The sequence below is a fragment of the Camponotus floridanus genome, unplaced genomic scaffold (assembly GCF_003227725.1).
Source record: "Camponotus floridanus strain SB8 unplaced genomic scaffold, Cflo_v7.5 scaffold136, whole genome shotgun sequence".
In the NCBI taxonomy this organism is placed as follows: Eukaryota; Metazoa; Arthropoda; class Insecta; order Hymenoptera; family Formicidae; genus Camponotus; species Camponotus floridanus.
This window is the reverse complement of record NW_020229255.1, coordinates 108,520-123,139: the sequence shown is the minus strand read 5'-3', so window position 1 is coordinate 123,139 and position 14,620 is coordinate 108,520. Positions and strand designations below refer to the sequence as shown.

General features: G+C 37.5%; 1 protein-coding gene across 1 annotated transcript in view; it reads right to left on the bottom strand.

Moving 5' to 3' along the window:
• Positions 1-14,620, bottom strand: part of LOC105253693 (division abnormally delayed protein) — a 55,415-nt gene that overhangs the window by 17,344 nt on the left and 23,451 nt on the right. The window contains exon 5 of the mRNA XM_011261876.3: positions 11,195-11,481. Coding sequence (XP_011260178.1) covers positions 11,195-11,481 — 287 coding nt within the window. The remainder of the gene's footprint in view (positions 1-11,194; positions 11,482-14,620) is intronic.

Here is a 14,620-nt window from a genome sequence, read left to right as displayed (position 1 = left end):
GCACTAGTTGTCCTGTGATGATTTGTCTAGTCCCTGTTGTATGTTGTTGTGTGTGAATGCCGCGTAATTTATTAGTTAGTTGTTGTCTTGCCCACGGTTTTAATCTTTTTTGTACTATCTTCGTTATATATTGTTATATTTTAAAATGTTTATTGCATGTTGTGTGGGCCTCTTTGTTAGCGAGTGTGAATGCCGCGAAAACATTATTGTATTTTATACGAGTGTGAATGCCGCGAAAAAATTCTTATTCTTATTTTTATTATTTTCTTTTTCTTTGCCGCGTGCTCGCCCCCGGGTCCTTTTTAATCTCATGACTCTTTCCGCGTGCGTTCGGCCCGGGGGCGTGAGCAATGGTAATTGATGTGAATTGCCCCGGCCAACCAACCGGGGTAATGGAACTATCAAAATGTTCATGATAGGGGGGAGGTTTTTCCTCCCCCCGCGCGCGTGTTGCTCGGCCCACCGGCGGGGGGGGCGATTGTCCCCCGCCCATAAATTATTAAAGGTTGCGCGCGGCGTAAGTGTCGCTGACTGCATATCAGCACCCCGGGGGGGCCTGTCCCCCCGGGGAACATTAATTGAAAATAAAAATATATTCCACACAATTTCTCATATTCAAAATACATCAAAAGTGGATATTCGTCAATATTGATTTTCAGCTACTTTTTACTGGGATTGTACATACAAAACATCCTTAAGGAGAATACATGAAAAAGGAAGAAATATAATTTTCTGTTAGAGGAAATAATATCGGAAGTTTTATTACCGTTTAAAACTGAATACGAGGATTCGAAATTCAATCGGAAAATTATGCAGTAGCATATATTAATTAAGATGCGTTTCTTTAGCGAATTTAATTTACGGTAATCGCGAACATCACTTCGATATGTCATACGTTGCTTCTATCGTTATCTCGACGGTTAATCAAATATAATCATGCATATTCATTAGAATTTTAATCAGATGCGGTATTTCGATGAATAACTAAATTAATGCGTTCAATGGTATAATTGCAGATCAGCAAACACTCTCTCTCTCTCTCTCTCTCTCTCTCTCTCTCTCTTCTTCTCGTCAAATGTAAAACTAAAAATTATAGTCCTAGCGAGCAATATCTCGAGGCATGCCGATTGGATGTACCGTTTTCATCGGTTTCGTTCGCAGAAATGGCGATGCGAGCAACATCGATACACGTCGCATTCACAAGCGCGGTTATCTTTCTCGCTTCTATCTTTGACGGGGTGCTGACCGACAAAAGAGACAAATCGCGCGCATTTCGCGGAATGACGCCTTCCGTTTTCGATCGCCACGCGATTAAGCGCCCATGAATCAATGAACCGGGAATATGCATGTATGTCCTATGAATAGTCCAGAGGCCAACAATACTCCATTGTCGCTTTACGCGAAGAGAGAACGAGGCTGTTTATCACTACATTACATTTGTTATTGCGGTAGATAACAATCGTGAAATGCACGCTTACAAGATAATGCATCGAAAACGATACGATAATTAATTCGCCTCTGTTGTTTTTAAGCAACGTTATCATTATTTTCATTATTAAAATATATATTGAGATTACATTAATTTATACATTCCACATTTTTCTATCTTCTATATTTTTATATATATTTATATATATATATATTTTATATATATTTTATATATCGTTCTCTAAAGGCCTCCATTACTTCGCTTTTCATCCATTTTGTTTCGCTGTTATTTCCGCTATCCGCCGTGAAAAATATTACACGAAACGCCAAACAGGCGTTCCCAAAGTATTCAGCACAGCTATAGTAGATAGCTCAAATTGAAATATCGCCAAAGTCGGAGCTTCCCCGAGACCTTTCGGTGAATACTACAGCCGTACTTGGAGAGAGATCGTCCCTTCACCCCTCTTTCATCCCTCGTCGCCACCGTGCACATGTCGCCTCCTCAGTTTTCCCGCACCATCATCTTCCAGCGATTTCCCGTCCCCCTCCCTCCACCACTCTCTGCTCCTTTTCCGTTAAATCGCACCCTGCGGCGACTCCCATATTTTCTCTTCAAGTCTTATACAAGGTGCGCAAGTTTCCTATGTAAACTCTTGGATTAATTCGTGATTACGCTTGTTATTTTTAAGATGCAAAATTATCAAATTATTATTTAAGAGTATTTAAATGTTTATTAAAAAAAAAAAGATAGGTGTTTCTGTCTTTCGCTCCACCTGTCGCTTCTTTCTTTCCTCTCTCCGCTTGAGTACCTCATCATCCCTAACGAGTACAATCCGATCTCCGATCTCGATGGCGCGGAGACGAGGAACCGGATGAAACGGGCCGACAAAAACTGGTTCTCGGTGATCGAATGCGAAAACTATCCGGGCGAAAATTGTATTTCCATCTCGATGCGCGTACAAGATATTTGATAATTGGTATCGCGACCGAAAAAGAAACATGAAGGAAGAAAGACGGAAATAAATTGGATAATTCTTCGTTCAAGACATTACTTTAGATATTTCAGATAAATTTCGTCCTAGAAAATAAACTTGTCGCTTGATATTCAAGACTTTTGATCGACGCTTTTATAATTAAAGCTGAAATAATAAAGCTCGCATTCAAGCAGAGTTTGCTCGAAAAAGAAAGAGAAAGAGAGAAAGAGAAATTGAATGAAGGATATAAAGGCTTAAAGCGCAATTCACGAAAGCTTTGATTCTCAATACGCTCATAACTTGAAAGTTCTTTTAAAGCTCTCGACTCCTTTTTCGCGGAGGAATGCTCGCTGCAAATTGGTCAAAGAATCTGTGAATGAAGGGGACCGCGAAGGAGAATACCCTTTATATGCCGCATATGGGTGGTTCAGCTAAAAGCGTATACCTATGCGCGCATCGATTTGCAGTACGAGAGATGGAACGTGCTTTGGGGCAGATTAATATTTCAATGCTGGATAAGAGCGCTGTTAGAGATGCCACTATTATTCCGCGAATTCCAAAGGCATGCACGGAAGAAGCTATATCATCATCATATATGCGATATGGGACATTGGTATCTGGTACCCGATCTGGCAAGTGCAGCTCTGAATACGATGCTCTTATTTTAACACATGTAACAAATCATTTTTAGTACGCATTTATATTTTGAAACACGTGTGTTTGAATATAAATCAAAATAATAATTGTGTTTGTTTTATATCTCAAATAATTATTATTCAGAAAATTGAGACGTAATTGATATAATATTAATTTTACTTATTAATACACAATATATTAATATTTTATATATAATATATAATATTCATATATTTCATATTTTTATATATTTTATATTTTATATATATTATATTTTATATATATTATATTTTATATTTTTGCATTTCTTGCGAAGAAAGATAATCATCAATTTTTTTGTAAAAGCCACTACGCTGAGGAAACTAAAGAATCGTTTGTATAAAAGGAAATTAAAGTGCTTCATTTTTGTCGAGTTGCATTTAATTTAATATTAATGTTATTGTAGAATTCAACAATATGAACGAAATGATAATTTTCTAGAAGACCAAATCCAATCAAGATAAGAGTGCCATGACGAAGATTGGCTTCGTTTTAGAATCGCCTTAACTGAGCTTATTCCATGTAAGAAGCGCTTTCGTAATTGAGCGAATGAACAACAAGAAGTTCGCTCGATTATCGCGGCGGTTCGTTGATCACATTGAAGCTAAACTAAAGCAACTAAATTAATCGCGGCTGGTCTTCTTAATGGCCGGATACAGCGCGTTCTCACGATTGTTAGGAGATACGTCCGATCGTTCATCAAGAGAATTACAATACGGTAGGAAAGCCGGACGTGTGTCGCGAGAAAGCAAAACAAAGATTATTGTTTATATAAACGAATGAAAGTGTATGAAAAAATTAATTAACGCTACGAAATAAAAAAGGTAATCATTATTTATTCCTTTTCAATTATATGTATGATATATGCTTTTATATAATTTAATTGCAATTTGAAATTTTAAAAATCTTGGCTTTCTACTCGGAACAAAATCCATTGCAAATATCGTGGAGGTTTATCGTCAAAGCCGGATCTTTGACTTGTACTTCTGAAAGAGGAGCATTTTTATCGGCGTCCTTGCGACAAATGGACCGAGCAGGCTCTCTATGAATGATTCCGCTATTCGTGCACGTTGCTGCACTAGAACATTGATATTCCAGCGGATGCTATCTCTTCAAGTCTTGGCGCACATACCGTCATCCATTGGCATCACATTGCGAATGCATTATTTATAACATATATCGTTCGCGCAATTCGTTCCCATTCGAACGATGTATCGGATAAACATATGCTAATATATCGCCCGTGGTGTCCGACGTCAACCGAGTGTGTCGATGAAGCTGCAACTAAATTAGAAGTACGATCGTATCGCGATATGCGCGCGATACACGTCGATGACGCATTGCGTCACGCATTTCTTATGAGGTCTTATGAAAAAAATATTTGCTTCACGCAATAAAAATAAATTATTACGAACAATCGCGGTCTTAGAAATTTTATACTAAAATAAATAATTTTCTCCCCCGCAGAATTAATTAGAGGAAATCTCTGCACATACGCGTATTCAAATCTTGTAAAAGAATTCTGAAAGTTTCTCTGATCCTCCAGGTACTTTTGTTGAAAATTCTAGATAGAGAAAACATTTTAAAGATTTTTGGTGCAACTTTCTAAAATAAGTTTTCTTGTTATATCTATGTTATCTAATGGTTTTCACTCGTACGGAGGAAAAATATAGAACCTCTTAAGCTTCAAGTGCTACGTGTATATATTTGTAAATGTACTTGAAAAATTGATATACTGAAAAATTGAATAACTTAAGATAAGCATTTTTTACTTGTATACAATTTTCATTTTTCATCACTCAAAATAAAGAACGTGTACGTCATATTAAGATGACACGTTTTATTAAGATATTGCACAAACAAATATAGATAGATATATATTCTCATAATATATTTTAAAAATATATAATTCACTTGGCTTTCCAGCTGTTTACAATACAAGAGCAAAAGACAGCTTTTTTAAATAAATAAATAATAAATAAATAATTGTCTGAATCCTAATAAAATTCATCAGAATCTTTTGATTTTTCCAAGATAAATCCCTAAACATTTCAGGGACAACATTTTTCATGTTTTTTTAGGAAGTAGACCCTATTAACATACAAGGCTGCAATATTTTACAACCTGCAATTCGAATGTGTAAATGAAAGAAATGAATAAATGAAGGTTTTGTGCGGGGAAAAAATTAATACGAAATTTTTTATGTAGTTTCCCCTGGAGGCAATTCGTCCAGAACAAAGCTCCATTATTATTATGACAACTCTAACGCGGACTAGTATTTTCCTCAAAACTATTTTACAAAATCAAAGGACACTTAACAAGTGTTGTTTCGTGCTCTCGTCTCGATTAAATTATTAAGTTTAATCGCGAAGCGCTGTCTTTCGCTTGACCCCCTATTACTCGACTTTTTGTGTCGTAATTCGCATAACACACGGTCCAATTAAATCCCATCGTCCCGAGGCGCTCGCCTATTTGTCAGCGATCTTTCCTCGTGGAAGAGGACGAGAAACAGAGATCGATGAATATGCGCGTGAACGCTCGGCGCATCGTCATCCCGTCGTCGTCGGAGGAGGTGGGTGGACGAGGGGGACTCGCGATGTCAGATTGCGACTATGTGCGTGTGTATTCGTCTCGTCGATGATCCAGTCATCGTCGGGGAACTCGCTTTCCGAGGCGAGTACGTGATCGCCGGTGGCCGGCCCTCGCGCGAAGCTAACATAAGCGAGACGAGACGAGGCGAGGCGAGGCGAGGGGGCCGAGGGAGGCGAGGGGGCGAAGCGCTCTTTCCGGCCGTATCGGGCGCAGACGATATACGGTTTCACAGCTCGCGATTCAGATATCAGGTTCCGCGGTTCATCACGTCGATCGAATCAACGCGGAGTGCGTGAAGCGCGTTCCGCGCTTTCATATAACGGAATTAATCGGATTAAATGTTCCTGCGTTTATTTAACGGACGCGTAACGCGTGTCCGTTCGCCGCAGGTATTTTAACGATGACATATCGAGTTATCGCCAATTACGCGCCGCTCCAAACGGAGATATTATTCGCGAAATTAATCAAGAGGCTACTTCGCAATATCGCGTTATATAAATCTTTATTTTTAAAAGCAACGTCGAGACGTAAGAAGACGTCTGTTGTTTTTGACGTATGCAACACGCATTTATACAGAGTATTACGCGAAAAATTTCGGGGGTGATGTCTTGGATAATTTGCGGAAAAAAGATTTATACATCATAGTTTTTGATTTACAAAAATGAGATTTCAGAAATTGAATTTTGACAAAAATAATATTAAATATTAAATTAAATAAAATTAAATATTAGAATTAAATTAAATTAAATTAAATTATAGGAACTATTAGAAATAATCATCTCCAGTTATGATGGATAAATCTGTTTCTCATTGATTGGCAAATATAAAAAAATATTGGATTGTTTCATGATACGATTCTTCAGAAACTTCAATATTTTTCAATATTGGGGTAGCATAAATTAAGGATTTAAAACGACTCCAGAGAAAAAATCCAAGGCATTTAATTCTGGAACCCGAGGGATGAGAGCCAAGAAGAGTTGCCTAACTCAATATTTTTAAAACTTAACACCCCGTATCTCGAAAACAAGTCGTTTAGAACATTGGTATATATGAACTTTTCTTCAAGAAATCACCCTCCTGAATTTTCTCACATTTAGAACAGAGTGTATACTCGAATCTTGTAAATAAATTCCCCGTGGGGGAATTTCACGGAAATTATTTTCCAGATATTTCTGTTTAAAATATCAAATAGAATTAAAGTATTTTTAGATGCAATTTTTAAATAAAAGTTTGTTTATTGTGCGCGATTTTTTAACGTAAGTAAAATATATTTCGGATCTATAAAACTTCATATTTTTTATAAATATGTTTTAAAATAATTATTTATGTATCAAATAAAAAATAAAGATTCTAAAGAATTAATATTTGATACTAGTTAAATAATCATAAAACTTGGACAACAAAATATTTTATCTAAACTCCAAAAATATTATAAACCATCAAGAATAATAACATGATGTATTACTTAAATATATAAGAACAATATTTTTAATATAAAATAATAAAAATTTGTACAAGAGATGTTGATTAAAAAATTTAAATTAATAACATCATATTGTACAAGATTCTAAAATTTAATAAATATTGCGAAAGATGGATTTCTCTCAAGTTCTCTTAAGCTACTTAAACAATCTTTCAAAATTAAATCTGGGCTAATGTAAACATTGGAAAACAAAATTTTTTATCAAATTTCCCAATAAAATTCCACGGGAATCTGATTTTCAAAGTAGGACAAAAATCCCTGAGAATACCAGGTTCCTCCTGGAAATACACTCCGTGTCTAACAAGCTTTGTATATTTGAAAAACACTTGGCGGTGCCAGAGACATTTTACAAGTCCCTCAAACGTCCCACACGCGCGCGGTCCAACGCCTACCCCTTAATTATCTCGTGCAAAATCAAGGCTAATCTCGCGCAATGCGACGAAATGTGGCTCGTTCAACTCGGCGGGGCAGTCAAGCGGCAGCAAAGCGGCGAGAAATAGCAGGGCGGATGATCTTGCGACATCGTGACCTCGTGGCTGAGATGTTTGGCTGCGTCGTCGCTCAGTCGACGCATCCGCGAGCGTACGCACACCCGCATGCGTGTAAACGTGTGTGACATTATCCACGTACGTACGGTGTATCCGCACTCACACGCGGGCCGTCAGGTACCCGGCGACGTTACGGCGCCCGTTTGCTCTCGTTGCCAGACTCTTTGGCGGCTTGGCGTCCTACAGGCTACGCCGTTTCCTCTCCTCGTCAGCCCCCTCCTCCCCTCCGCTCCCCTACCACCACACCCCGCCATCGCCTCTTCATCATTCTCTTCCTCTTAGCATTGATCTCTGTCTCTCTCTCTCTCTTTCTCTTTCTTTCTTGCGATTCCTCGGCTGTCTCCCTATTCAATACAGTTTCCAACGACATCGTCTTTGCGAAGATGTTTCGAACAAATAAAGCAAGCGACCAAGTTTTATTTATTATTTTTTTCTCTCTCTAAACTTTCTCGTTCCTATTTCTTTCTGTTCAAAGTTTCGAGATGAAAATGCCGCGTTACGGTATATATATAGCGTGCTGTAAAGACGATCGGCATCGATCGATAAGCTATTCCGAATCGTATTTTATGTATGATATTTTATTTAATTGAAAATTTAAATTATATTTTAACTGTCGTAAGTCATACATTTTTTTTGCTCCGTATCATATCATATATGGATTACAATGCCTTGTTGTAGTTTTAAAAGCGCTTAAAAAGTGCTTGAGAAAATCTACAAAGGTTTATACATATTCCTTAATATCTGAAGAAAATTATCATACGACAAATTTAGAAAATAAATTTCAAACAATTTTTTATCGATTAAGAGACCTCTGGAATATGATATTGTTAAAATATCGATGAGAATCAATTTCCTTGACATTCGTCATCGTTCTTTATGCAAATCCGTTTATTTAAAAAATCACAAATATGAATATAATTACGCATTTTTCTGACGATGATATTGAATATTGATGATAATGAATATATATTGACGATGATACTGAATATTTTAAATAGCGCATTTATGTAAATTACCCTTATATCCGCGACGATCGTCAGATCGAGAAGAAGAGCAATTAAAATGATGTATTATCGCATCTCGATTCAATTCATATCCGCGTAACCGCTCAAGGTTAATTAAATTCATCATTACGTAACGCAAATTAATTCCGGGCAGCCCCTAAATACGAGAGGCTTTTTCAATCGACCCCTCGTGGAGGCTCGAATTACCCGAATTGGCGAGCGCCAAGCGAAGGAGATCGAGGGAGAGAGCAGCCGGTTTCACTTTCCACCGCGGATCGAAATCGTGCGGAATCGCGACGGCTTCCTCGACGGATCGAATCTCATTTAGATTTCCATCGTAAGATACTAAACCCCAGTCCCCAGTACGATGCTTGAGAGGCGTGCGAGAGAGAGAGAGAGAGAGAGAGAGAGGGCTCTTCCGGTGGAAGCCGCGGCACGCGACGGTGTATTTATAAGCTTTGTGTGCGTCTGTGAATAGCGAAGTGGTGACCGCGCGGAACTTTGCCTTCGTCTAGAGTCGCGGGGTAAACCGGGATTTCTCGAGAGAGATTTAGCAGCCGCGTCTGCCGGGAATACTTGATCGGCGGCCTCTCTTCCGCGATGGCCGCCTCTGCAGCTGCGACGAGGGACTTTACGGAGAATTTTCCGTAAAAATTGCACGCATCCGCGCGAGATTCCTCCGCGTATCTCGTTCGCTCGCTCGCTCGTGATGCGATGTTTACACGAGGCCTTCCGCCTCGCGCGGAATACAAAGAGCGGTGAAATATGCGCGAGGGGAAAAAATGTCGAGCGACAAGTGTGCGAGGGGTGACGTTTGTCGGAGACTTCACCTCTCTGTCGCATGAAACGAGACGTTTTATTTCCGGGTGTAAACACCTCGCGGCAATTTAGAACTTTCCTCTTGTAACGCAGCATTCTTGTTTACTCGGGAAAAAGTGCCATGTATATATTTAATTATATATTTGATAAATATATCATTTCTATTTTTGTAAAATAAATTAATATATTAATTGTGCATCTTATCAGATATTTTTTGTAAAATAATTCTTGCGTTAATTTGTCACATTTTATATAAAATTTCTCGATTTTTACACCGAGTTATCGTTATTAAAACATTGAAGAGAAACGCTAATTAAATTGATCAATTATTCCTTGGCAGAAAGATAACATTTGGAAAATTTCATTTAAACGTACTCTGATACTCGACGTTCGATTATCTTTCGAATTATCTTCCGCGCGATCACCTATATATTATCACTCGACCGAGTATCCCGTTTCAATGCTACTCTCATTTCACGGTCGAGTGGCAGCATCTCGAACATCAGCTGCGGACAATGGTTGATAAAGGCGGAAACGCCTCGCCTCCCCTCCCTCTCCTCTTGAATCGCCACTATCAGCTGGCTTCTGTCTCCGTTCGTCGCCGAGGCGGAATTAATCGAGTAGCGTTTCGATTGGAGTCGATCGGTCAAATCGGGAAAATCGATCAGCTGATCGGACTCTGAGTAGACTCTGTCGCGAAAAGGAGGGAAGAGAGAAGAGAGAAGCCCGGTGTGAGGGGCGCTTTAGGACGAGGCCACCCGGCCGTTGATTAATAAGGGTGCGAGAGAACTACCTTCGCGTTCCATTCTCTTCGAGTTGCTCCTCGTCGTTCCCGCTTTCGCGTCACGATCGTTCCCACGCATTCCGCGGCGGCTCGGGATTTTGAGCGACGGCAGTTTCGATTAACGAATCGCGCCCATTTATTCTCCATCGTTCATTCGGCCGATTCTTCCCTCTATCTTTCTCCCCCTCGGCGTTTTATTATTTTTCTCTTGTTGCATCAGCTCTTTTGTAACGCTGCAGGCTTGTTTATTCGGAAAAGTGTCATATATTTTATTATATTTTATTATATATTCAAATATATTTAATTATATTTAATTATATTTTTATTTTTATTTATTATATTATTATTTAATTACGATTAATCATTTCATTTAATTATTTAATTTAATTATTTAATTTAATCATTTAATCATATTCTTATTTAATTATGTTTTGTAAAATAATCTCCTTGTGCTATAAATCATTGCATTCTACAAAATTAAAAAAATTTTTTGACTAATTAATTCGTTTAAATTTTTTTAAAATAGCTTTAATTAGCTTTACTAAAGAAGACATCTCAGATTGTACGTTTATAGAGAAACTTTGATATCAGATTATCTCTTTTATTTTCCCAGTGGTTTAAAATATTGAAGATGACGCGCACTAAATCGACGAATTATTCTTCTATTACAAAAGTTGGCTCTGTACCTGACACGATAACGTACTTGGAGAGTAAATTTACATATTTATCAAAGTTAAGTCTTATTAATTCTTGATATAATTTAACGCCTTTGCAAATTTGCGCATAGATCCTACGATCCCGGAGCTTAAGCTTGAGTATTAATCTCTCCTATCCTTTTAAGAAGACAAATCTCGAGTAAGGAATTATGAAAAAGATTGTGCACTCACTCTCCGATGCGTTCGCCGTTCCAGCAATGTTTGCGGGGGTATTCCTCGCAGATCGTGTCCGCTAGCATCATGTAGAAGAAGCGGGACGTCTCGAAGCTCGCCATAAAGTTACCTATTTGCTTGTGCAGTCTCTCCAGCAGGTCGTCGTGCGCGAGGAACGTTAACGACGACGACGCAGCTGCGTGCACCTTGCCGAGTGACACGGACGATTTCGCAGCTGCATTCGAGTACACTGGGTTTACGTCGTCCGAAGGTAGCAGTTCCGCACGACCGCACATCTTTCTCACCTGAAACATTAAGCCCGATTCAAGAAATCGTTCACACATATTCATATGGAAATATTACGAGAGTAATCATATGAAGAGGTATCGAAATATTAATGGACTCTGAATTATTTAAGAATAGATTCTAGAATATTAAAGACTATTATTAATTTTGAATAAAAAAAATATTATACTGATTTCGTTTTTTAAAGTATATAATGATTAATATAATTTAATAACTAAAACAAATTATTATCTTTCCGCATAAATTTATATAAATATATTGTAGCATTACATATTAATCATTTTTATCATTTTTGCCCGTTTATATTCCATTGTATAAAATCCGCGAGACACTAAACACCTGACGAGTTTACCATAGTTTTTTCAACTCACTAGACTTTTTCAGTCAACCTTGAACATTAATAATATGCCAAATGACTTCGTTCGTTCCAGCTAAGGAAAAGATCGAATCGAATTCTAGACAGGAAAAAAATTCACGGATAATGAACGGGGACACTCGCTAGGTGTCTGACTCCGCACGTCAATGTCGCTACACCTGGCTATGCGTGTACGCATAAAGACCGGCTCGCACAAGAGAGCAAACCACGTTGGAAAGTGTCGCCTGCGAAACGACTCGTTCCCGTTTCGAACGATGTCAATTTCTCGACAATTTAATAGGTGACATGTGACAGTTTTTACACTCGATCGCGTTCACGGTGCGTTATTCACGCGTTAATCAAGACACACACATACGATTGCATCTTGGAGGAGATTGTGTCGCGCGTTCGAAAACTTGTCTTGGAAATTACTGTCTTTTTCCCGAATATTTTTCTAAAGCGTAGAGACACTTTACGACAGCTGATGATGATATTTCTGCGGCATCGTTTTAGGATTTCGCAAGACTTGCCGGAAAAATAGTAACGCGCGTCTTTTTATAATGTAATGTCTGTCTGAGCTGTCCAGAGCCCGAAACGTGGCTTGCCAAAAGCGCAACTTTTCTCGTCTTCTTCTCCGCACGCCAACCTCGCATACGTATATATGTGTCTGTACGTGTACGTGTGCACGAACCTGAGATAATCTAAGGTGCATTCACAACGATCACGTACAGGGAGTAGCGATATTTCGAGCAGCTTAAGTTGCAGATTGTTATTTTGTAAGTCACATATGAAACATTGCGATCACGTACAAAATTGTCAAATCATATTCTTCAAAAAACATGTTCCTCAAACAAGCGTAATTTCACCGAAAAAGGACTAAAGATTCACATATGGAGAGCTCCAAAAGTTAAAAAGCTTTAAAGCTCTTTCGTCGAAAAGTTCAATTGCAAAGATAAAAGCGTTTTCTCTCGAAACGACAGTCCTCTACTATTTTCCCACCGAAATAAAAAAATTGTTAGATTATAAAAAGTTTGCTCATTTTTGGACAAACATTTATAGTGAAATAATTTTTGTAGAATAAAAGTGTTTTAATATTTTATTTCTTTTTTTGTAGATTGCGTTTAAAATATATAAAGCTTTTCTTCTTTGCAATTTTATTTTATTTAATGAGATATATCGCAATCTTTTATGAACAAATAATTCTTTGTGATAAAAACATACATTTTATGAGGAATTGACACATGATAAGTTTGTTGAAATGTTTTGCAATTATTGTATTTCACTCAATTTTAATCTAAATGCATTTTATGACACATAAATGAATTGTGAGAATTTCTTTGAAAATGTAATGTAAAATATTTCTTATTATCTCCAATTATCAATTTCATCAATCTTACTAAGCTTATTCCTCTTTAATGTGTTTCAATTTTTTATCGCTTCTTCCATTCTTCTTTCATTATTATCATCGATATCATAAATCAATTTGATGTCAATGAATATACACATATAATTCACTGCTCGTCAGCTTTACTCGATGGTTCCTAAATTTTTAATTCTCTCTTAAAGACATAACGTTTTAAATAGAAAATTTCGTCAAAAAATAGTCCGCTAAAAATTTTTTACCATGGCACAAGTTATCGAGGCTTAGTTTTGTAATTTTTACTAAGCTGGAAGATCGTTTGATCCTCCTCTCCATCTTTAGCGAATCCTCTTATCATCCTATCAGCCATCGAGTGTCGCACACGTTTATACAATAATCATTAAAGTTATCGTTGACATCGCGGTTCCCGCGCTGCCTTTCTGTCCTAATTACTTTTTAACGCGGCCCATAAAAGGAGCCGGGCACCGATGGCACGACGGTTGGGCTCTTCGAGGCGGCATAATCGTAAAACCGGCCGGTCCAGCGTAATTAAGACGGCACGCGTGGGCGTTCAAACGTCGCTCGCCCTCTCGTCTCGTCTCCTCAATATCCCATTTTTTCTTTTTCTCCCTTTCTCTCTCTTTCCGGAGAGAGAGAGAAAGAGAGAGAAGCGCGACTCTTCCTTCTCTCTTCTCCTCCTTCTCTCTACGAAACTACTCGAACGAAGCAGACGAAATACTGAAGCGAAATGAACTTCATATCCACCGAGAAGACTTTAATCAACCGTATCAACTGTACGATACAGCGTCTCATTAGAATTTTGTAAATTGTAATTTCGTATATTGTGTCCCACAAACGAGAGTAGTCATCAAAAATAATAATACAGTGCATATGAATTACATTCGTCTGTTGCATTGATTGATAGTATAAAGCCTTTTTAATGACTTCTTAAAAAATGAATATTTCTCAATGACATATCAATTTTGTATAAAAGAGGAGCTGCAGTTGGAAATTTTAAAATGTATAGATGCTTGTGTATTTGAAGAATATCAGCGCTATAGATGATTTAAATGGCTAATTTAATGATTTAATGGCTTCTCTTTTATTTCTTTACTCCCATAAGAAGGAAGGAAAAGATAAGGATATTATGTTCTTCCTAGTAAAAAGTTTGCAAATAAATTGCGCATCAATTATATAAGCAAGTATAAAAAATATGGATATTCAGTGAAATATATAAATGAATATGTAAATAAAATTTAAATTGTAGAAAAATAAATTATGAACAAGGCAAACTCATTATTAAGATAAGAAGATATATATCTCTGCATATTTTTTAAAACAATACATTAACTTTATAGCTCTTTCGCAGGAAATATTATTTCCTTTCGATCGCAACTAGTATTCTCTATTCTTGTCTCGTCAT